This window comes from Cygnus atratus, chromosome 20, assembly GCF_013377495.2.
Source record: "Cygnus atratus isolate AKBS03 ecotype Queensland, Australia chromosome 20, CAtr_DNAZoo_HiC_assembly, whole genome shotgun sequence".
NCBI classification, from domain to species: domain Eukaryota; kingdom Metazoa; phylum Chordata; class Aves; order Anseriformes; family Anatidae; genus Cygnus; species Cygnus atratus.
This window is the reverse complement of record NC_066381.1, coordinates 8,265,178-8,290,014: the sequence shown is the minus strand read 5'-3', so window position 1 is coordinate 8,290,014 and position 24,837 is coordinate 8,265,178. Positions and strand designations below refer to the sequence as shown.

The following is a 24,837-nucleotide window of genomic DNA, read 5'->3' as shown; positions in this document are numbered from 1 at the left end:
CCTTTGAAACCATTTTAGTTTGCACTCTGCTGTATGCTGCACCTTGTCTGCTGGCTGCAGTGCACTCACACTGACTTTTAATTAGCAGCTGGCAGCTCCAATCGCTCTGCTCTTGGGTTTTCCTTGGATGTTGTGGAGAGATCATTAAAGCTCTGTGCTTAAGCACTTGCTGTTGTCCACTCAATTGTAAGGAAGTGGGAAATTACAGCTGTGCCAGAAGGTTTTTTAGCAAAATATAAAAAACAGCAAGCAAGCTACATAAGGCACTAAAATATCCCCCAGTCCCACTTACATACACAGTTTTACATATAAATTGATGTTTAATTCAGCAAATAAATAAAACCTTATCCAGTGCAATCCATAAACTTAATTGGGGCAAAAATATCTCATGCAGCTTAGCAGTTCCTCTTCCCAACAATTAAACAGCACACCAGGCAACTTAAATGCCACAACATGTTCACAGTACTTTGTTATCCACAAAAAGTACTGTGCAGCAGCAAGTGATTTGCTGTCAGCACCCAAACTTCCCCAGTGGCTGCTGCTCCTTACCTCCAACCCTCCAGGTGCACACGCCAAATTCTGCAACCCCCAGGACAGCAGGGGAATTGCGTGTGCTCTGTCCCAGGGTACCACACCATTAGCAGTGGTACTTGTACCACACTGGTAGCCATGTCACCAGGAGGAAATTGTCTACATATTTGTTCTTCCCACGACAGTTTTCATGAGCTTGCTACTGAGAGCTACTGGGCCCCGCAGAGCGGCAGAGAACAAGGCCCCTTGGAGCTAACACAGCTGCTGGCTCTGCATCGGGGACAAACTATAGCTATCTGTGCCATCAGCAGCTCCAAAATACAGACATGCCTTTCTGGGAGCCCACGTTTATTTCAGAAGCAGCTCTGATATTGAAAATTGTAGTGAACAACTTTCACAACCAGCGAGCAACTGACCACAATCACTAAGCGACAAGAGCAAACCTCTTCACTTAGACATGGGGTGGTGCAGGTGGCAGGCTGAAGTGAGAGCAATGCACTTGCATAAAAGTACCCTATGAGATTTTTTCAAATACAGAATATGGCACCAGGGGTTTAGGGCAAACCCCTCCCCTATCCCACATTCCACTCCTATGGACATGTTTAATCATTCTACACCTGTTGTAGAATTTGAGTAAAGATTATCACCTACAAATTTTGTAAGACAGAGGTTTGTCATCACATCATTTACCCATTTCTTCCAGAACACCTAAGTTCAAGAATCAGCAAAACTGAGCACCATTGCCAGCTGAAAGCAATATCCATGATGCTGTATTCCCTGTTAACTCTCTCAAAGTCACCTGAAGCCAAAGCAGATTTAGAGGTGTAAGTATTTCTTAATTTACTTCTATAGTTACCAAACGTTTTTGCAAGAAAAAAAAAAGTCTAACTCACAAAGGATCAGCAATGTTCAATCTTGGAGAACATCAGAGTGAAGTAAATGAAAAGAAGGTAGTCAGTGGAAGGGCTCTAATGGAGCAGTGGTCTTGAGACAGACATGCCTTCACATCACAGGAAAGTCGGAATAGATCAGCCAAACAGCATCGACTCCTTTAATATAGACTGAAATTTCACACTTCCAAATACTAACTGTGCGTTTGAATAATTATATGTATTTCTTACTCAACTGTCAGAATAATAAGCCAGACCTAAAGGAAAGGCTAGAGGAGGGCGAAGGAAAAAACTCCTGCACCAAACCCAGGTCTAGTAAAGATCATATAAAGGGACTCTGTCGGATGCAAATAGTGGAATGTGTGCACAAGTGACAAGTATTTATTTAGTTAATTTCACAGCACTTAACTTGTTTATATATCATCAGTCTCATCACATATGCTACATTTTACTGGTGTTCCAAAGACAAAAATAAATGGCCCACCAGCTGCTGCTTTCTCAAGGCTGTGGTTTACTTGGGCGTAAACAGTTAGAGCTGAGTGATTCAAACACTGCTACACTAGGTGGGTTCAGGAGGAGATCTAAGGAACTGTCACAGCAAACAAGTGACACCTGCAGTGCCAAGCCTTTCCTAATGGTGATATTTTACTGGGAAAAAGAAATCCTCTTTCCATTTGGGACATGTACAAGCTCTATTGCTAGCTGCATTCCACTTCAAATATTAGCTGGGGGTGGCGGGGCTAGTTACAGCTGGAGTACATCATAAAGCAGAAAGTTATTAAAATTCATGGCAACAAGACAGCGTGTTGATCTGACAAAAACAGAGCTCTATGTTTAATATTTCTAATTAAAAAAAAAGTTCAATCCACTTTTGTTGTCTTCACCTCTGTCTAAAGCAGTCTGGGTTTTCACAATACTTTGGCAAGAAACCACAGCTCTGCATTTCAAACACATAAAACCCAGCAGCGTAACTGCAACAAAATCCTTAAGCACTAATCACATGGGCCTCCCTAGGAATGGCTCCATATGTCCTCAAGAGGATCACAGAAGCAATAGGGCTCGATCCCAATTCCATATTACCCTTCAACTACCTCCATCTAACATCTAAAATTCCCCTCTCAAAGAAAATGAAGATAGCAAATGAGGTGTAGCATTTGAAGTTTCATGCTAAAAAAAAAAGTTCTCCCAATCCTAAAGACTCTTGCTAGCATTAGGATTGGAAAGTCTGAAATAGACACTTGCAGAAAGTATTCTACTGTGTGTTTTAATGTGCTGCAAAAGAATGAAAGCTCTAACGTCAATTATAGTTTTTGGAGTGAAGGATATATTTATAGTTACAGCAATTGCTGCTCTAAGAAGCAATCAATATATTGATACGTCTTAGGGCAGTGTAAAGAATATGTCAAGAGTGAAATCAAGCCATCAGCAGACTCTAAGTGTTACCTCTCCCCAAAACAAATCCACCCTTACCTTGCTCATCGCAGTCAGGGCAGGGTCACAGGCAGCATCCAGGTCCTGTACTAACAGCTGTATGCTGTTGGAGATCACGCTGAAAAAAAAATAAATCAAGCACAAGTTTTAGAACAGTATTCACACAGTATCAGAACTATCTTATTTGACCATGGAAGGAAGAAAATCCACTAGACGTAGCGTTATGCTGTGAATACACATGGCTAAAATTGCACTGAAAAGAACCCTGGAAAATCTGCATGCTGTTCATTAGGAAGCCACACAACGTGCTTCAGCACAGAGCATATTTTTATGCACACATTTTTACAGTTGACCTTTCTCTGTTTTGACATAGAAAAGGGGCTGGAGATCAAAGATGTCAGACTGGGCAACCCCCCTGCATCAGGAAGAGGAGAAACCCCTGAGTACTGATTGGGCCCAGAGGGGAATTCTGCTTAAAATTTAATCCAGTCTGGAAAAAAAAAAAATTAATCAGCTATCCAGTCACAGTCAATATTCTACTACTTGCAGAAACTTGCAAAGATGATTTTAGGAAGTACATCTATGTGAGTTCTGAGTGTGTCTCCCATTTGCGAAGATCAAGGCAGAAGCCTTATTTACGCTATGTCTAGGACTGCAGCCATCCATTGTTTGAGGTTCTCAAAGATATATACCAGACTAAAGGACACACTAGTCAAAGATTTTTTCTTTTCTATTTAAACAGCATAATGTTGCTTAGATATATTTGATCCTACTATGTAAGACTTAGAACCTAGTGATGTGCCTAAAGGTGTAACTGATCCTAAGGCAACGGTGAAGGAACGTGGTCTGCAGCAGCTCAGACCACCCTCAGGGGCACGTAACCCAGTGCTTGCACTGGAGACAGCTCCTGTTAAAAACAAGAAGCAAGTGCATTTCACGAAGTATAGTTTTTAAACACAACTTAACTTTAAATCTGCTGCAGATGCCTGTTTACAGCTTCAGGATTATGTGCATAAAGCCATGTTTTACTCCTGCTCTTTCTCATGATGCTACCACAAATAGGAATTCCAGCACCAGTAGGAAATCTGATCAGTGAAATCAGATCCTTCAAACCAGCTTTCCTCCCCATCATCATCTTTGTGAAGGTCTGGGTACTAATCTAGAATTCACCGTTCAAAGTATTTTTAAGTGTCCAGCTCCTCGTGGAGACACGCTATCACCCGCTCACAGCTTCACGGCTGGCATCTGGCTGGTGCTCTTCACTGCAGCCCACTGAGCACGTCTGTTCCCTTTCCTAGGGCTCTAGCACAGAGACTGGAACAGAATCCTAAATGTAAGACTGTGCCTTCAGAACAATTTGTTTGTAACGGCAAACTCATCCAAAATTAGTTGGAAAAATTACTACGGGAGATTAAGCAAACATTAGCTTTGAGTTTCATGATCCAAAACTTCCACTGGGATAAGAAACACCTGTGGCCATTTCTACTGGTGCCTCTGCTGCGCACCGCAGGGTTTGCTCCTTTGGGGGATTTCACCAGCTCAGGCAATGCCAAGAGAGGCAGACTGAAATAACTGGTCTCCTGGGCACAGCTGATTCCTGCAGGGCGGCTGCTGTCAGGAGGCTGTAGGAAAGAGTTGTGGTTCAGCACCAAAATGAAACACAACCCACTCCGTGGAAGGAAAGTGACTTCATAACTAGTCTCCACATGCCAGGAGTCAATCTAAAGCTGGGTCACCAAGCTCAGGCTCTTGCCCCAAAACCCACAAGATCGCAAACAGGGACAGAAACCAATTTGTCTACACTTCAAAATAAACACACCTGCTGCAGAAGGGTAACACCGCAGCAAATGCGTTGCAAATGCAAAACATCATGACATGCCAACAGAGCTTTGATCCTGGCTATGTTAGAAGCCACACAAAACCTCTGCCCCAGACAGTATTTAACAATACTTCAGCAGCAGCTAATGAATCCCCATACGATTCTGGGCAGATACACAGAAATTTGAAGACAAGGAAGCAAAGGCCACAAGCAAGCTGTTGGGGCTCTAAGAGAGCCCAGCGAGCTCAGGATTTCGGGGTCTCTGAACACTATCCATAACTTCAAAACAGATCAAAGGGGGTGAGGTGGGAAAGAACCATGGATTTCTGGATTTAAACGACCATAATTTTCCTTCTGTTGAGCTTCAAGAAGAGCCCGAAGAAAACGCCTAACCTCCACAGCAGTAAAACCCTCCCAGTCAATTACTTTAAAGGTGTTCGTGGTAGCTCTGCACTCTGTGTGAGGAAAGAAACACTTCCCAGGGTACGTAAGCAGCAACGTTTTATCATTTGCTTTATGACCCTGCCTAAAAAGACATCAAATCCCAGAAGAAACAACTTGTTTGATGTTGAATGAGCAAATGCCAAAGAGAGTTTTATAGCTATGACTTAAACTGACAGGAGACTGAAAAAGTGCTCTATACTGGAACAGACTGAAAGTCAATTAAAAAGTCTTTTGTTACAAAATACATCAGGCCTGATGGTTTGCCAGGTTTGGACATCTTTAAAGTTAAACGCGAGCTATACAATGAAAGTTTCCAAAACACATGGTGTTAGCTGTCCACGACCGACCATCTTGAGGCAGCCACTGTGGAAACTGAGCAGTGACACAAGATAGCATCGCAACCCGAGCTTTCAGTCAGGGATTCAACCTTAAAAAGGTCTGAAAAATATCTAAAGGAAAGGGAGTCTCTGCAGCCTGGGATGGAGCCCAAGACCATGTGAAAAATATGGATGGAGATTCAGTGGGATCCTGCCCACTGGGGCAAGACAGGAGGTATCACAGGAAGGAAGTCTGGAAAAAAAAAATCTTGCTGCTATCTGGGCTGAATCTTAGCTTTAGGGAGAATGAGAGTTGGTGATACAGATTATTTCCCCATCTTTGCCAAGGCTTTCTTTTGTCTGGCATGAGGCAAAACAATTTTTTTTTGCCTCAATTTCCTTCTCTCAAAAAATATTCTATATGTTTGTTAGTGGTGGAGAGGAGATGATGTTAGAGGGGAATATATTTAGCATCAATACATAAAAAGTTATTTTAATGAATGATAATCTTCTCTCAATTATAATCCCCAAATATAAGATTGGATCAGTCTTTTATGACATCTGAAATGGGGTTTGATCATACTGACAAGGCTGCTGATTAACAGTGGGAAGTTAGAGCAGGAAGGAATGTACGGAAATAGCTTCCTTTCTTGAAATGTAACAGCCACCTCACAGAGCTGCCAAGATGCAAATGATGTTTCAAATGGAAACTCACTATTTCCTTTCCTCTTTCCAGTGCTCTTGTTCCTTTGGCTAGGACGGTGGGGAACAACTACATCTGAAGTCTGTACTACTGCTGCTCCTGGACCAGCCAAGGAAGGACCATTCCTTCACCAGGCAAATGCCTTTACCTAGACTGCATATCTGGGTGGATCCTACTGCTGGCTGGGATTTTGTGGCTGTATTACTCCAGCACCATCTGGCTGACAAACTAGGATGTTTGATATGTTGTGGGAGGATGCATCTTCTCAACATACATGCTGAAAGTGTCTGTCTCTCCCGTCAGGTTGATCCTCTCCACTAGACTTGCATCCACTTTTTCTTTGAGTTTCTCTTCCAACTGTTAGGAAACAAAAAAGCAACAGAAAGGTCAGATTTCTTACTTGAAACAAACGTTTTTGAAAACTTACGTCCTGGAAAAGTCAGCTTCTTAAAAACTAAGCTGTGCTCAGACTGCATCCACAACTCAGCCAGTGGACAACGGAAATCTCTCCTTGCTGGACCCCCTAGACACACTGATCTGCCAGGATGGCCTATGGTGGCAAGTCAAAGAAGTAAGCCTCCAACATCACATACAGAACTGTAGCAAGACATGCTAATGTACTAGCTTAACACCGTGGCACCTGTCCTGCTAATAAAGATGTAGTCCAACACCCTGTCTGTGCCCAACCTGCAGAGAAGCAGGATTGCCAGTTCTCGTGGTGAGAGGCCTCGATACAGCCAAACATCACAGCTCATCTACTATCTGTGGCATTTTGAAAGTAACTGGATGTGGGGAGCACTGTGGCTGCAAAGCGTATCAGCATAAATACCTTCTCTCCTCATTCCACCTTGCCCCAATATTTCAGGCGAGCATTTCCCCAAGCCTACTTTGACTTACTGTTTTTCTTGTTCTTATAAAACAGAAATTATGAACCATGAGCAAATCCTTTTTTCCTCTCAATCCCATTAAAACAAACTATGTAGCAAGCACTGAAGGAGAGCATCCAAAACTGTGGCTACAGAGTAAGATTAAAAACATGACTTCTCTCAGGTAGAAACAGCAAAATCAATACTTTTTTTTCCTATGAAATACTGATTATTGAGCTCTACATTCTTAGAACTATGCGATACTATGCAGAGCAGACACTACTATGCATATTTTAGTACTCCTGATTCCTCCAGCCTCCATAGCAGCCTATCCTAGCCTAGAGAGAACAGCACAGCATCTCATGACAGAAGAGGGACTGCTGCTGGGCATCATCTGAGAGGTGCTGTAGAGGAAAGCTCACCTGCTGGGTGGTCGCCAGGCAGTACTCTGCTGTACTAAGGATGCTGCAAATGAGGCAGAGTTCTTCTAAAGTAAACTTCGCCACTTCAGAGCCTTCCTTTTCTTTCAGCAAACTAGTGATGGTGAGCCCGCTACTGCTGCTAGTTGTCCTGGAAAAAAGAAAACCTGTAAGGCTTTCGGGTGTACACACACACATACTGCCAAAATACTCCTAGATTTCAACGCCATAAAAGGTCCTTATGACCACCAAGCCCAATGCTTTGTGCAACGAAGGGCAATGATCTGCAACCAAATTTGCATCAAACATGCAATTACTATTTTGGTTAGGGAGTATCTTTTAGAAAGACAAATGGAATTTGGTATTAAGTCTTCACGCAAAAGGACAATTCACTCATTCACAACATGTCAGGTTAGGATGCCAGCTGAGTACAGCTTTCCCCAGCTAACTTCACCTTCACTGTCAGTTACTCAAAATCTAATTAAAATTTACACAAAAATCTCAATAACTAATCGAGCAACTTGTCGGATTTATCTTCTCAATACCAAACAGATGTCAACACGTATTTGAAACTTTGGTAACCCGTTTTAAAAACTGATGATATCAACATAGAAAATCATAGAAGATGCGGCTTCTTTCCACTGTGCTCCCGTGATTAACTGCTGTGTATCAACAGAGAAAGAATTAGAACAGTTTAGAGTCAGGAAACTCCCTACCTCTCAACTCTTCATAATCCAAAACCATTAAAAAAATAGGACAGTGATATTTATCTTGGACAGCAAAAATGGAGCACACAAAAAAAAACGTGTACAAAGAATGCAACTGAGGTCTGATGGAGAATGCACATAAAATTTTATCTTTCCACTTCTCTGGACGTAACCCTCTCCCCTTCCATCTGTGAAAGATTTTACTGGCTTCAGAAACTCATTCTGCTGCTCCTAGGTTTACAAGGAAAACAAACTGAAGATGGCAAATAGCATACAAAATTATCTGTAGTTAAGTTGGCTATATCTCAAAGACTTCCTTTAGCTTGTGCACTCACCTACATTGGTGTAAACCTCTAATGATTTCCTCTATTTTCACTGCATTTCCATCTACAAGTTTTATTCATGCATATATAAAATTTTACAGAGCAGAAAGTTACAGGTAAGCACTCCAGCATCACACAAATAAACCGCCTTCATTATATCTATGGGCAATGTTGAGCTTATATCACAAGGGAGCTAAGAATCAAAGCATGAACTTTTTCCCAAGCAGCAGGGTATGGGCAATATTGAAAGACAGATCTTTCTGACAAGACTTGTGCTGGCATTTCAAAAGGAACTTCAAGAAACAGTAACTCTGACTGTTAATCAAAGCCAAATATGAATTTAGCTTCCAGGGACCCTTAAAAAAATAAAAAAATGCCATGACAGACCATTTGGTCTCTTGCTGTTTCTCATAACAACAAACTGAACATTTGAGAAAATTGTTAAGTAAATGTAGTCACACTGCTGCTCTGTGCTTTCTTTCACAGTCAAAAATAAGCGTTAACAAGTATGTATTTATTAATTATCTTCACGAAGCATCTGCTCCTCACTGGAATGTCTCACCAGACTGTGCTGAAGCATTTGGGAAGCTAAACTCACTTGGGCAGGTTTCCAGACAGAATTTTCCAGGCATATTCCCGAAGGTACTTCTGGAATATGGTGGTGAGGGCTATCATCGGTTCGCCCGTGCTGAGCTGGGAGCACTGCACCATGCACTTCTTGTAGTAAACAAAGAGGTCGGCACAGCTGGGCAGGACAGCTCCTCCTTCATCCACGTTGGGCTTGGGAGGACCTTGAGCCTTGAAGTCAGCCACAAACCTGTCGATCAGCTCGCTGAGATTTCTAACGCAGGGAAACAACGGGAAGATATTTTAGTATGTTGGGGGAGGAAATGGATGGAAGAGAGAGTAATGCCTAAAACCAGATGCCCTGTCTTGTGACACCAATAAACACGTTTTAGCAGTTCAATAATCCAGCCCCTTCTCATCTCCACCCTCCCAGCACAAACCTCGTGCAGTAATGAAGACTGGGCGGATGAGTAACGACCCTTTGTACTCAGAGCTTTAGTGGCAGCTTCAATCTGTTCTCCAGTCACACAGAAAAGCTCGCAAGTGTGCCAGGACTGGGTTCAGCACATTCGATGCAAGTGCACAAAGCTTATGCTCGAATTTCATTCCTGGCACCGGCAGAAGGAGCAGTCGGACTGCCCATATCAGCGGCCTCGGGGATTGTGGCTTTCAAAGGGATGTGCTCAAAATGGTGTGCCACTTGCCACTGCTGGGTCCCATTTGGAAACCACCTGGTTTTGCATGACGTGACACATCCTTTACAGCAATTTTATTTAGCATGAGCACAAAGCACACTTCCTACTTAAACTCTTTTTAAAAGCACAAAAAGCCCCACTATTGTCTCCAGTGATTCATTATAACCTGGTCCTTACTCAAATATTTTGGTCTTTATACAACAATAAACTTTACTCTGCTGTTTCATCTTGACAAAAAGGCTTTTTAGCATGGCAGAGGGCCAGAGCATACACAGAACAAACAGAAGCCCTCTGATCTTGGGGAGTTCTGCTGGTCCTGCTCCTCCAGAAGCTGCACATCTCTGTCTCTGGAATATATAGACATTTCAGATGACAAAGTATCACTCCACTGACCAACATGAGTTGTGAAGCTCACATATTTTATACTCCTGTTTCCAATACAGTCTTGGTTCTGCTTCTTCCAGCTCTCCCTTTCCCGTGGCACAACCAGACACTTACTGCTGAGGGTTTATCACCAAAGCTTCTGGCTATGCTGTGCCTTGATCCAAATTAAAAAAAAATAATAGCCTGTCGAAGAGATTTAACTTAAAATATTCTCCCAATCTTAGGCAAGTTCACAGAGTACCTAGCAGAGCACAAGAGTCCATGCAAAGGGACTGCATTAAGGCCTCCTGGGATGGGTACAGTCTTACTGACAACACTCTTGCTTATTTCTGCCAAGGAAAGGGGAAAGAAACACCTACAAAAAAACTTCTCCCCACTTTCTACCCTTTCTTTCTACTCACCTTGTGAAAGAGAAAAAACATTCCCATTCCAATTTACCAGCAAATCCCACAACACTGCACAAGGGGAAGAGGTGACATGGCTCTTCTCCAATAAACCTACAGACTGCTGCACCATGGATGATCTGCCTGGGCCCAACTGACCTACAGAGCTGTGCTTGTAATGCCTGGGCTTTAAACTGCAAAGCAAGGCTCTTCGGCTTAAAATTGGCTCCTTGGCTATTCAAGTAGCCTTTCTTGATGCTTGTCGCTTTCTGCTTCGAGTACTTTACGTAGCTCTGATTCTACAACCGCTGTTCCTCAGCTTTGTTACAAGAACTGTAAAAAACATCAGGCTTCTCAACCGATGTGATAAATCTCTACACTGGCATGAGCGATTGAATGCTGAACTGAAGCATCAATTGGATTCGACCACAGCGGAGCAAAGCCCACCTCCCCCCCGAGCTGTACGATAGCCAAACAGACGGCTGCTGCAGGAGGGCTCCCACGTGCTACAAGCTGCAGCATTCCTCAGGTTCTCCAGCAAAGCAGACGTGGCGTGCTGCTGTCAGAAGTCCCGCTGAATTAAACAGCTGCATTTCCACCTCTGCATCTGTGCTTTGCTCCATCTGTGCAACAAAGTGGAGCTTTCTTAGCAGTCACCGGCCGCTTTTTTTTTTTTTTTTTCCATATTCTCCAGGCAAAGTTAGAAATGTCGATGGCTTTTGTTTCTTTATGCTTCCTCCACATGTTCTCCTCCACTCCAAGGCGAAGTGAAACAGGTCTGCATTGCCCTGGTCCCCAAGGTCTTGTCAACTGGGGTGCGGGAGCAAACGCAGCTGTCCAAAATAGCCGGGAGAGGGGTGCTGCAACTTCGTGCTCGTTCTGATCCTAACCTGGACAAACTGCCTCTCAGAGGCAGGCCAAGAGGACCGCACTTATTTTAGCACGAGATGGACACAAGCAAAACATCAGGATATTGTTCACTAAGGGAACTAATATACTATTAATGCACCACTATTAATGCACACCTCAGCTGATGTCAATAAAGCTCTCATTAGTTTCAGCTGGCCCAAACACAAGATGAAGGCTAACAACCTTTTATGAACACGTTGGTTATACAATGGGAGCACAAAATTTGGCAGAAGAATCTGCTTGGGAGAATAACCATGAAGAAGGCAGGAGAGCTACAGAAAACAAACATTTTCTCCATATAGGCTCTGCAAAAAAGCTCAAAGCAAATTCTCAGAATTATCACATCTGTGCTACCAAACTGTAGCATATTTACTGGGAGCAAGACCTGTCCTAATCTAACCAAGAGAAAACCTGAAACGAAATCATACAGTTTTATTCTGGTTCTCAAATCCTTTCATTCCTCTTCTTATTTTCTTTCACTCAGCCTATTCAGAGATTTTTCTGCATCTCTGGCAATCACAAGAGGAATTAGGCAGCTCCTCAGAAACCAGCACGAGAGAAGAACACAGTGCTTAGTAAGTCGGTCTGTTCAGTGGTGTGAATGGCACTGAGCTATCTGGATTGTTTGCAGGATAGTTTCCACTGACTGAGTATTTTGGAAGTCCCTCTGCTCATGCGGCTGCAAACACCCACTGCAAAGTGTCAGTTTGCTGAACAATCTGAAGGACGCATGCCTTTTAGCACACTTAAACACAGCTCTGCATACTCGCAACACTGCAGACCCGACAGAGCTATTGCTCCTGCAGAACTGCTCAGCTCACTCATGTACACTTCTGTGGCTCTGACAGACCACAAAGAAGAGCTGAAGACACATATCCCAAAGGGAAAGAAATGAAATATGCTTCGCTGTTAAGAAACCTGATATTTACATTGCAGTTAAGAGTGGAGAACAGCATCTTTATAGTCTTTCTTTCAGGTATCTCCTCTTAAATTGCTGCAGATTTTGGCACTGTGCTTCTTTAAATGGGTATGGAAACAATTTTTCAGAAGAAAAGGGCCAGGCTGGTTTCTGCCCCAAACTTAACACAACGGTGAACGGTGGGAACTGCCCCACTTCTCTCGCTGTTCAAAGCCCAAGCACACAATTATCTAAGCAACTCCTCATTTTCAGACATCAGTAACAGATTCCTCAAAAGTTCAATCAAAGGGGGAAGAAGAGCGAAAATCAAAGAAAAGCAATTTTTGGCAGACAGGACAGCATGGGGAATACTGTGGCAGTTCTTCTTTGAACTTCTTGCAGCCTGTGGCTATAAAGCTAATATAAAACATCTCAGAACTGTAAAAGAAAAGGAAAAAACCCAACTGAAAGGAGTAGGAGCACACTGGGGTAGAATTACCAAAACGGGGATTAAAATGGCCCCCAGTGAGATGGGAAGAAGTATTCAAACAAGTTAGTGCTCAGATCACTGAGGTGGGGGGAGGCTAGGGAATCTGCTTCCCTTCGTTTTACTGCAGAGCGAAACCTAACCTTGGCATGACAAACCACTGCGCGAGGTTTTATTTACTTACTTACTTAAAGGCATAAAAGATTTGAGGGACATGGGAAACCTTTTTCAAGATTGCTATCTTGGAGTTTGGACAAAATCAGGACGCTAACTTTGACTTATAATCAAAGTCCACGTGGAAGTCCATGGAAGACAGAAGGGCATAAGATAGCTGAGGTACATGAGGCAGATTCTTGTTTTTCCTTTCTGGCCACTGACCTGGACTAAAAGACTATCGTCAACATTTTTTCAACCATCTCCTCTCCCAGCTGACAACTGCTGTTGTCAGAAGTGCTTTTTAAAAACCTGGTGTGAATAAAGGTGCACAAAAAAACGTGGGTGAGAGCTGTAAAAACTTCCCAGAGTTCTAAGCTGAAAGTTCGCCTCATCCAAGTTATTTTGCTGTAACTCAAAGAGGAAGATGAAGAAGGGTTCTAGGGATTAAAACCCCTAAACAAAGCCTGACAAAGTCCCAATCTGTGACCGATGATAATGCTATCTTACTGCCAGCTCATCTACAGCAGCTTTCATCTGAGGATCTCAAATAACTTATTTCTATAAAGCAAATCTTGAAACTCCTCTGCCATGAAGCCACTTGTGTATTTTACAGAAAAAGCAAACCTACTATTTGTGGAAGACATGAGACGAGAGAAAGGCTTATGTCTGCAGTGAGAATTGCAGAGGCAACAGAAGCAATTTCAGAAACACTAAGCCTCTTCCGCAGAAAGGCAGCGGGCATCATTCCTACAGGCTTTTGCAATTACAGATGAAACCAACATCCACAACCCTCTGAATGCTCATTTTTGCTTAAGCAAAGGCCTTACTCATTCTAACTTTCTTCAACCACGAGTGCTGCTCGTAATGAAATCAGAAATCAAATTTTCAATAAACTTCATTTTCTGGAGACAGAACCTCCTACAATGCAACAGTAATGCATGTCCAAAAGCAAAACTAAAAGAGCACACTGGCTACTCACTTGTCCTGGGACTCGATATACACATAAAGGTGAGGCTCAAAGCACTTGGAAACAATGCCATGGAAAGGATTGTCAGGGGCCTTTGGCTTCTTTGGCTGTAAGAAAACATTGAGAGTGTTAGTTTCCAACTTGCTCTGTAAACCTAGAAGAAATTGTAATACAACAGCACGGAGGATCTAAGCTCTCAGAAATACTACAACACTAAAGTTTGTTGTCAAATAATCAAAGGCATATAATCACCAGTATATACAAGGTCAGCGTGTCCCAGTCTTCCCTTGCTTTTACAGAGCTGTCAGTATTCCAAAGAATTATCTTTTCACTTTTAAAATACTATTAGCCTTCAAGGGAAGGCTGCTCCCTACTAAAAGACTTCAGTAGAAAAAAATCTTAAATGCAGTAACAGGACTCCCCAGGTCACCTCTGAAACGAAATGCAGCAGTTATTTGGAAGTAACATTGAAAAACCCCTACATTTTAGAACATTAAGGATAACAACTTGAAGCTATGGACTTCATCTGGATGACTTTTATTTAGACAAACAGAGTGTAATTACTGGAGCTGGAATTATACAGGCAACATTACAAGATTACTTTCACTGTAAAACATGTTTCTGGGGATGCAAAGACTTCTATTTTAAAAATCACAGAGTGTTAAGCACAGACGCCGTTTGGGAGTCATCCAGTTTACTCTCACTTCAGTTCAGTACTGTACTCTACAAAGTGGCCAAGCACATCTCACTGTAGCCACTGGGACTACTCATATGCTTAAATATGTGCATGTTTAACTATCAGGCCGGACAGGCTCTTTAAACTTGTCTTTGCCCTACAGCTAGATTTCATTTTATTTTTGAAATAATTTTCCTTGTTGCTGTCTGGCAAGCTGACAACTTTTCACTGCCTGCAGAGAGCTCTGGAATGGAATTCTTGCCTCTCTCCACAAAAGGCCAGGATCAGCTCCTAGCCAATGAAGATACAAATTTTTCCAGTTGATTTCTTTTTTTAAGCATAAAAAAGCAAAACAAGAGAGCCTAAAGGACGTTCTCTCCTACATAACAGAGATGATGGCACTAAGTCATCTGCAGAAATTGCTAGGCAAGTATTTCTCAGAAATAATTAAGGCTCAGAGACGTGATGAATACGAACATATGGCTGCAAACTTAAAGTGAGTGAACAGTTTTATGGAGGCCAGACCACCTCTATGAGACTGGCTTCATTAACCTTTTCACTAACAGCAGGGATGGAGAACGTAAGTTTTTTACAGCCTTGGGAGAGAGCCACTGCCCAGCATCCTCTACCCCAGCCGCTTTGCCAGTGCCTGCCCGTTCCTGCCGGATGCACACACTCATCAGAGCTGGGAGGAAAACAATAGGTGGTAATTACAGAAGCCTTCCAGTCGCCAAGGCTCCACAATGGCAGCGCCGGCACAAGGTTGCAGATTCGTCATGTTTACGATTTACCAGGCTGGAAGAGCTGAATCCTAAGGCATAACTGGTTTTTCGCGTGCGTGTGCCTCTGCATCATGCTGCTCCCAGTATGTCTGGTGGAGAGAATACTAAATCTTTTCACAGTAGCAGCGAAGCTGTATTTCTGAGTGTGCAATCCTGTCCAAAAGCTGCAGATGTTTAAGCTATTTCCTCCTTGAGTTTGATGGAAATAATAAAAGGTTACTGTTGTCACAGTAAGGAGGTCTGCAGCTGGCCCAGTTTCCTTTCATTACTATCCAAAGTAAACAGATTAAACCTAACTGCTAGGATCACTAAAAGAGGTTCTTTTTAATATGGATTCCTCCCCCCTCACTCTTAGGCTCCCTCTTACATTCACAAGTGTCTTGAATTCTCAGAACTGGTGTCTTGAAGGAGTTCTACCACTCAACCCTTCATCTTCAACCCTTCCTTTCCCTTCTCTTCTCCATCTGCTGACAGCAGAAAATGCGACCTGCAACCTGAACTCACTGGCACTAACCAGTTCTTGGCATTTTGAAACAGAACTGTTGGGGCCTGTGGTGTCATGCAGGTGCTTCCGGCCAGGGCAGAGCGTTCCACTGTTCACTAAAACCAGCCCTAAACCACCTAAAAAGGCTTTGTGATTTATCTCTTCACTTGCATTCTGGCACTACTGCTTTCTCCCAGGATGTCCCCTCATCTCAACGCTGCATACCGGAGCCAACCTTCTTTCAGCCACTGCAGAGAGCAGAAAGAAAGCTCTTCACAAAAAATACATCACACGTCTCCCTGAGCTCCCAATCTCATTCTTCTAGATCACTGATAAAGTCTGGCCAGTACCAGCTCTCCACACTGCATTTTAATGGAAAAAACAAAACGTTGCTTTATCATTCTGCTTCAAGACTACTGTGTGGTGAGGGCAGAGGGCTGCCCTCCAGAGGGGATGCACTGCACCCAGCTGTGCTGATGGAAAGCTACCAGCCCACAAATGATTTTGGGGCATGGATCTGAGTAGGTCCTAGGTCCCCAGTCATGTATCAGGCTACCACCTGTAAACAGCCCGTGAACTCACTGAGCGAAGGGAGGGTACCTATCCCAAGCAACATATAATTGAATGCTTAGAAAATATCTGTCTGGTGAGTAAAAAATAGAGGGCTTGCAGACTTTGATACTGGTGCCAATTAAAACAAAAGTGCTTACTATTCACTCCTTTATTGTTTGCAGAGAGCTTTTGAAACCCAGTGCTTTTACAAGCGGTTAGGTGTTGCCAGCAACGCAGAGGTAATGGATGAAAAACACTACAGATATAAAAATCCCAGCAGTAATATATTTGGAGTGAAAACCTAAAACTGACACTTGAAAGTTCAATGAGCTGTCTGATGACTCCAGACTTAGTCTGCTTGGCTGACAAGGCAAAATATGAATTGCAACTCCTTGTAGTGGGAGCTCCTCCTGGGATCTGAAAACCCAACTATGCTAGTTCATCTTTCTTTGACAGAAGTCCTCCAGTTACATTTGAGCTGTTGCTGCATGGGCTAGAACTGAATCCTGCTTGCTCTCATGTGACTGGATTGTCTCTGCACTATTAACTGAAATAAAGATTGCTTTGGTTTCAGTGAAGCGAACCACAGCAAACCACAGTCATACTGGGAGCTTGTATGCTGCACAGAGAAACAAAACCGTGCTAAATGAATTGCTGCGAAAACAAACCCTTCGAATCAATGTCACAGGAAAAGCTTAGGTACCACCAGAGATTTTGACACAGAGACTGCCTCACTGAGGACAGGAGAGCTTCAGAAACTTACTTTTTCTGCATCACTTTTTTCAATTACAATCTCATCTGTCTCTGTCCCAGCTTCATCCTCGAGAAATGGGTTGGTAGAGGGAGGAGGCACTTCTGGCTTTTTCTGTGTTAAAGGTTAAAAAAAGGAAACTCCTTAGAGAACAGTCTGTTTTGACTCACAGTCCACAGAGCCACATCCATGTTTTGCTTTACTAAGCCCTTCAAAGCACTGTACAGCAGTTTGTCTTCTCCAAGCACAGTGGTGACTGCAGACTTCAGTGTTTCACCTGTAAAGCCTACTCTTCTTACACCTACGCTCACCCAACTCTACCTCAGTCATCCCTGGAAAGGGCATTTTGATCAATGTGAAACTCCCATTCTCTCAAACCCCATGCTCCAAAACACGTGGTCTCCATCAGGAAGACCCATCAGGGCTCCCTGCTGCTTCAGCAGCTCTCAGATGCAGAGCCCAGAAGGGTACAGAGAAGGCTCAAGCAGAGCTCAGAGTGGTTCCTCCAGTGGCATATTTCTTTGTATTCTCTTAGAGAGCCATGTGTCGTCAGGAAGCTTAGATGAGGTGGCTCCTGTGCTCTGACCATCCCCCTCTCTCCCAAAAAGAGGTTTCTGCTCAGGTTTTATTTAACTTGCAGGTAAAAGCATCTGAATTTACAATTCTAGCTGATGTCTTTCTCCTACGCAAGTAGAGGCGCACGTGTCAGGGTGGCTCTTGCTCAGCTGTGACTTGCTCCTAAATCCTTTGAAAACACAACACGTAACTGCAGGACTGGTGACACCACCCCTGACAGGAGGCTCCAAAACTCTGCTGCTGCTGCAGTAAATCCTACGTTATTGCTCCCATGACACTGCTCATCCCCACTGTGTACTCACTAGATAGCCGTTTAAAATTATGGGCTTCATTTTGTGTTTAAAACAGGTCAGATGACGACATCTCGAGTGTCATAGCCTCTAGGTACATCACATAGACAGGAGGGGAAACTTCTTTTTTTTCAAGCCGCACTCTCCCCTTCTGTCTATTTCATTTGTAACAGATTCTGTGCCTACCTTTTCCACAGGGATAACAACCCAGTGAAGTCAATTTAATTAAAGCTGCAAACTTTGTATGAAATTCGTCAGAAAAACAAAGCCAATATTCTTCAGAGATCTAAATTCAGCCAGGAAGAAATCCTTAAAGGACTTCCCTTTTTAATTAGCAGCACCTGCTGATCCACAGCAAATTACAAACAGGCCCAGCAGGCTTGCCTCATAAACTGAATTGTCACATCCAAGTAGGCTTTGAGAAACCAGCTGGCCAGAGCAGTGAACCTCAAACCAGTGGCTCCTGAGCCACATGTGGGCTCTGTGCTCCCAGGGCACTTGGCTGGCAGAGCACTTAGATGAGATTTCAGGCATAAAAAGCAGAGAGATGACCCCAGAGGTATTCACCGAGGTGTTTCTCTTGGCTCTGCCTTTACAGCCTACCAAACAAGACACTGAAAAGTGGAAGCTATCGACACCCCTGCAAGATAAATTAACCCAGTGTGAGACTGGAAGTTGTTACCATGGGGTAAACGTGTGGTAACTAGAAATGAACAGAGGAGACGACTTTCAGTTATAATGTGTCATCGATATGCAGAGAACAAATATTATAATGCAGTCACCGTGCCGTAATTACTTCGTGGTTCTCCATACCAATGTGGCTTCAGCTGCAAACAGCAGCGTCCAGGAGAACCAACGGAGTACACAGTCAGCGTAGTTTCCGTCTTGTGAGCCCTACACCATCCCCTCTACCGTAACTACAAGATCAGAAATCACTTTCTCAACTACAATCCACTGAATACAGTCACACTAAACATTCCACCTCCAGTGGATGCTGTAGCTTTTTGCAGCTTCCCATTACCATAGCTATGTGTAAGATTGGCTTTTTCCCCCCCAGGAAGATGTAGAAAGGGTTGCTCTTGCTTACCACTGTCCCATCACCTAGAGTGCAACCTGAGAAGCGTTTAGCCAGAAGTCCTTCAAAGTTGGTTGTCCTCTGAATTGCAAACAAAAGCAATTTGACCTCAATCTCCTTTGCTCTTGTACGCATTATCTTTGAGAGCTCAGTCCTGAAAGAGTGAGAAAATGGGGAAAATAAATGTGGTTTTCTATAAAGAAAAAGATCCAAAACCTAAGAATGAAATTCATTTTATTACCTAGAGATGCTTTCACCGCAAAACAAGCTAATTCCTAAGATGCTCTCTTTAACAACAAAACTGCTTTATAGATCACACTTCAAACATAACCACAGTTGTTAAGAGCTTTGGGTAACAGGACCCTGCCTTCAAACACCCAGAACACACTGCAGGCAGGAAACTCAGCAGCACCAAATCTCGGGAAGTGCAGTGACTAAGGAGGAACCCAGAACTCCTGCTGGAACCTTCCTCTGGTCCCCTGCCTCTGGCTTTCAAAGAACATAATCCAGAGCACTGACATCACAGTCTGCTCCCACCTTTTTTTCCCCACTTTCTTCTAATATTACTGATTTTTACCTCTGTACACTGAAAATCCATTTCCATACTGTCTTGCTCTCTCAACAGTAAATACAATTTTAGGGTTACTTCTCGGGTTGTTCACTCTCTACTCGCTTTTAATCACATGCAATTTACATACATATATATATACACAAGGAGATTGCCTTTAAAACCCCATGACTATGTGATCAACCTGGCAAAAGACATGCCCAATCTTTTGTTTCAAGGAAGGCGATGCTGCAAGGAAGCGCCACAAGCCCCCCTGCCCCACGCTCACCTTGTGACGTGACAGAACTCCACAGCGATGCGCTCTGTCATGCACCACTCCTGGGGAAACATGCGCCCATATTTCTCCTCATAGTCCACCAGCTGACGTTTTATCCAAGCATAGCGCCTGTCAATCTTATCCAGCCAGGCGACCTGAGATGGAGAGCAATATATTTAAGAACAGTACCTTTAACAGCAGCAGCTGTTAATACTCAGCCTGACTGCTTAACTGTACTGTTGTAGTTTCACAGACGAGCTCGGGCTACTGATCACAGTTAACTTGATCACTTTTAATAATCCTGAAGAATGACTTCTAGCATTTGAAAAGTGCCAAAACACATGCTAGGCTGAAAATCCTATCTTGTGAGAATTAAGAGAGCAAATTCTGTTGAACTGTTATTAAGGGTTTTGGGTTTGCAACTATTAAAATACGTTTTCAACACTTTACAGGGCAGAAAGTGTATCTAACTTGTATTTATTTGTTACAGTGCTGATCTATGAACTTAAAGAAGTTCATAGAAGCTCTAGAAGAGGAGGAAATCATCCTCGCATAAGACAACATTGCCTCCCAACTCATCGGCCAGTCCATATCACACCAACAAGTCACTGCTTCCAAGCCCTCGGGTCAAAGACACTTTACCACAGGAAACTGTGGAAACGTGAACTTTGCATCTTGCTCTGCAGGAGCATTTACAAAATTCAAATGTAGCTCGCAATGCTTCCCTTACATCTTGGTTCTCTTGGAAAAGGACCAGATACTCCGAGAGGTGTTGTTTAATAAATTTCTTGATGATTTCCTGTTTGATTCTGGGATCCAGGACATTTGCAACTAGACACGCATCACGCAGGACGTTGCTGGGTCCACCAGGCCTCTAACAAAATAAACAGGAACAAATGATTTAAGGTTGAATAGCTGAATGGGTGATTGCAAATTGTACTGTATCCAAGTTATCTCGTTTTTATCCTTTCCCATTATTCTTCTCTTTTTGATGCTACTCTATTATTACTGAGGCATCTTTCTACCGTTGGATGAAATTGAGCTCCCTCCATTTCACTGGCCAAAAAGTTCTTCTGTTGCTCAACAGCCAGGAATCCGCCTACTGCAGAAGTGCAGCAACCTCCTTTACAGAAAAGAACCATGGTCCTAGCACTTCTGAAAATTCTTTCATTGTCCTAGATATTCAGAAGAACAGCTAAAGAGAAGTGGCTGACATGGAACAAGAAAACTTATTTTCTACAAAACTGAAGGCCAAAATAATGGGGAAAAAGCAGTCTAGTGATGACCAGCAAGCAACACTTAAAGGAGAATCTGCTGGTCTGTATTGACCCCTATGATGATGATAGGGGAAAATACAGAAAATTTAGAAGCATTAAAAATGCTCTTTTGAAGCTGCTTCGTGTGTACGTAGATCTGCCCTTCATGAAGAACCTGCTCCAAGTAGTTTCCTCATTTCTGTACTTCTGCTAGTTTTATGAAGAAACCAATAGAGCTGGCACTTTGGAAGACAAAACCAGTGTTTTCTTTAGAATAAATTCAAATTCACACCTACCCCCATGTTGTTTGCAAACATTTGGATGCATAATTTGGGGGAAGCACATTTGGTGCCTTAGCCCTAGCCCAGATTTGTATCTGTGCTGAGTAAACAAGAGACAAACTTGGTGGCAGCAGCATGTCAACAGACAGCTTGTGCTTGGCTTTCCCTGGATACAACACAGACTTTTTGTGCCCAACAAATAACCACAAACACAGGTGAGGAACACCTGGATTACATGCCAAGGGTGCAGGGCCCCACTTTGGTCTATAGGGCCGCACAGTGCTTGGTGTAATCCTTGACTGGCTCGCAGATCTCACTGCAACTGCTGTGTTTTAAGAACAGCCTGACTTTGAAAGTCACCGTGATGGGGTTCTCACCGATCAGTGCTTTTTCTGTCTGTGCAAATGATCAGTGTAACAGCACTTCTCAGCTAGACTCAAGATGCAGCGTTGACAGAGGAAGGATGTTATTTCTCTCACACATTCGCTGGAGAGAAACAGTGAGAAATGTGTTCAGCACCCTGCAGCCTGGGAGACTCATTTGCTTTCTAAATTAGCTCCTGAAACAGAGAGATCAAGCCTAGATGTAAAATGAGATAAAAGCTGATGACAATGATGTTGGCTAGTTTTCAGCCACACTTTTCAATGGGAAGAAGAGGGGAAGAGCTTTACCTTTGTACCTTGAGAAGGAAAGGCTTCCTCAAAGTCAGCCAGGATCTGCTGTCCTAATTCATTTTGCGCTGCCTTCACCCTGATGAGGACAGAAGAAACAACTTTTGTTCCATTTTCTGCAAACTTTCCTACGAAGTGGACTGAAAACTAACAGCTACATAGGGTTCTCTTAAGGGACGAAATAAGAAGTATGCTAAAGAAAAAAAATCTACATTAAGAAGGCCTGCATGTCAAAACTGGGAAGGTATTTCCTCCACGAATGACACTTGGAAGACAGCTCCATCTGCACAGCATCAGCCCCTGAGCTCTACTGGAACGAATCCTCGATGCTCTCGCGTTGCTGCAATTTAGTATTTCAATAATGGCCACTTAATCAGCTGAGAAATCAGCAGGGCTCCTTTAACGCCAAGGTGATCGATTTATAGCAGATCTTCATACTTGTTTCTGTTGATCAAGTTTCAAAAAGTATGAAGTTCTTGTGTTAAAAGCACAGAGTCTCAATCTTCATAGCGAACCTTTCACAGCTCCAGGTGCACTGACCTATTTTTAAATGCATCCATGTGCATGCTGTTGGCCGTGGTTTTATCCTATAAATCTTCTGTCTTAAGCAGCATAAGAGCAAAGGTATGAGACGGGTGAAAAAGTCCGAACAGATCACAATCTCGCTCTTTATTTAGCTGAGAGAATAAGGCTTCCAATTTCCAGAAATAAAAGTCAATATGGCTTAACTGATACTTCTAGGGAAATGGAAATGCCTACACGTACTGGAAAGAGCCAAAATAAATAGTTAGGCACTTACATCCCTCTGCAGCCCTCACATTCTTCCATCACTTTTTATTATACTGGAAACACTTTAAGGACTAAATTGATTATTCAAAGCAGTGGATTTTTCCACTGAGATTGATATGTTAGAAAGAATGGCTACATTTACTTTTGTGAAAGCATTTCAGACTGTGGGAAGAATTTGGGTATTTTTTTGTTTACGACTCCTCAACTTCATCAAGGAATGATCTGTTTCTTTAATCTTCCCATTTTAGGTCCATTAGTAGCGGAAATGCTCCGCTCCAAGCTGACCTGACAATGCTGGAGAATAGTCTGAATTCTTTAACGGTGCCAAACGCCAAAAATTCTAGTCCTTTAAAAGTCATGGCTGAAATATAACTTTGCATCTGTGATTTAACTGTAAGTGCGACCTGCCTTATGCAGGATTTATCTGGGGGGGATTTTGCTTGGAAAGCTTCCTGCCTGCGATGTCAAACTTAATTCTCACTCAAGCTTTCTGTTTCACAGGATGTTTAGAAATCTTTCACCCTTCCAGGTACAGATCCACAGTTAACACCTTCGTAACTGTAAAACAAAAGGGATTCACTAATGTGCTGAAATAGATGGAGCAGAGAATTTAAGCGAGGAGGAGGAACTCAGCCGAGCAACCACAGCTACAGGCATACAGTAAGCATACTAACCCTGGGTTGAAAAATTTCATCTTTCCAGTGATCAACAAACAAACAAAAAGCCTTAAGTTTTAGGAGTCACATGAATTAATGAGTTTGCATAAACACTGGACCCATGAGCTGTGGTATTTCTTGCCTTGCATACAGCAGGGGCCTTCCTGTTAGACAACAGCTGCAGCACGAGTACAGTGGGAGCACTGGAAAGAACAGCAGCCAGATTCCTCAAGCCTCAACAAATTTAATAGAGGCACTGTCAGGCAGTTAAAAGCTCTGTCCACGGGCTTTGTTGTTTTAGGCTTTGATTCAGGAAAGTACTTAAGGGTATCCTTAATGGGGATTCTCATATCCTCGAACTAAGAAACTTGCATGAATGCCTTGCTGAGCTGGGATGTTAAAGTAGTATTTTTTTAAACCTGTGCTGCTTAAAAATCTCTTGAAAGCAAACAAGGAAAATGAGTTTTTTATTTTTTTTTAATGTTTTGAGAGATAAGGATGGGGCAGAGAAACCAAACCGGCCAAAGGTTTAAGCATGTGTGAGCAACAACCGGGTGCCTCAGCACCCTCCCAGTAATTATCGCTTTCTGTAAGCACACAATCCCACACAATTATTTTTTTTTCCCACCAGCACACGCAGAGAAACAAAAACATTTACACCGTGTTTTTCCAGAAAGATTGCTTTAGGCGGAGAACACAGGACAGCACTTGCTTCAGCCACTGGAGCTTCCTGCTCCCCATGGAAAGCTCAGAGCCCTTCTGTAGTTGGGGACAACCTTCCTGCAGCAGGAAGGGAAACTGCCGGGGTAAAAGCCTCAATCCCGGGGCGAGCTTCACTCGTGTTCACCGCTGAAGGACCGTTTGTGCGTGTCTAACAGAGCTTGTGTTCAAATACTTACAAGAAGTGAATTACCCACTGAGGCTCAGCAAGCTCAGGCACTCGCAGCTGGTAACAGATTTCGGATCTCTCCCCAGGCTGGTTTTGTACACATCTCCTTCCCTGACTGAATCCCTCCCGGCAGCCTGCTGGGGTGCCCAGCAGCCATCCTGGCTCGCCGCAGCGGGGAATTGCTTTTTCCTGGGGTCGCTCACATGTGCCAAAACGTTTGGTTACATGAGCAGAGATTTTTGGTTTTCTGACTTTTGTTTTATTACTAGTGGCTTCTTGTACTGTTTCCCCACCATAAAAACAAAACCAAAAAAATCCTCACACTTATGCTTCAAACGACAAAAATTACTAGAAACTGCAATCCCTTTAGCCAAAGCTACCAGAAGTCT

At 43.1% G+C, this 24,837-nt stretch overlaps 1 protein-coding gene across 1 annotated transcript in view; it reads right to left on the bottom strand.

Moving 5' to 3' along the window:
* The window catches only part of VPS53 (VPS53 subunit of GARP complex), a 60,037-nt gene that overhangs the window by 13,312 nt on the left and 21,888 nt on the right, over positions 1-24,837 (bottom strand). The window contains exons 8-17 of the mRNA XM_035560903.1: positions 22,115-22,193; positions 20,637-20,780; positions 19,919-20,061; positions 19,095-19,236; positions 17,154-17,255; positions 13,909-14,003; positions 9,049-9,291; positions 7,424-7,571; positions 6,410-6,492; positions 2,892-2,970 (exon numbers count right to left, since the gene is read on the bottom strand). Coding sequence (XP_035416796.1) covers positions 2,892-2,970; positions 6,410-6,492; positions 7,424-7,571; positions 9,049-9,291; positions 13,909-14,003; positions 17,154-17,255; positions 19,095-19,236; positions 19,919-20,061; positions 20,637-20,780; positions 22,115-22,193 — 1,258 coding nt within the window. The remainder of the gene's footprint in view (positions 1-2,891; positions 2,971-6,409; positions 6,493-7,423; positions 7,572-9,048; positions 9,292-13,908; positions 14,004-17,153; positions 17,256-19,094; positions 19,237-19,918; positions 20,062-20,636; positions 20,781-22,114; positions 22,194-24,837) is intronic.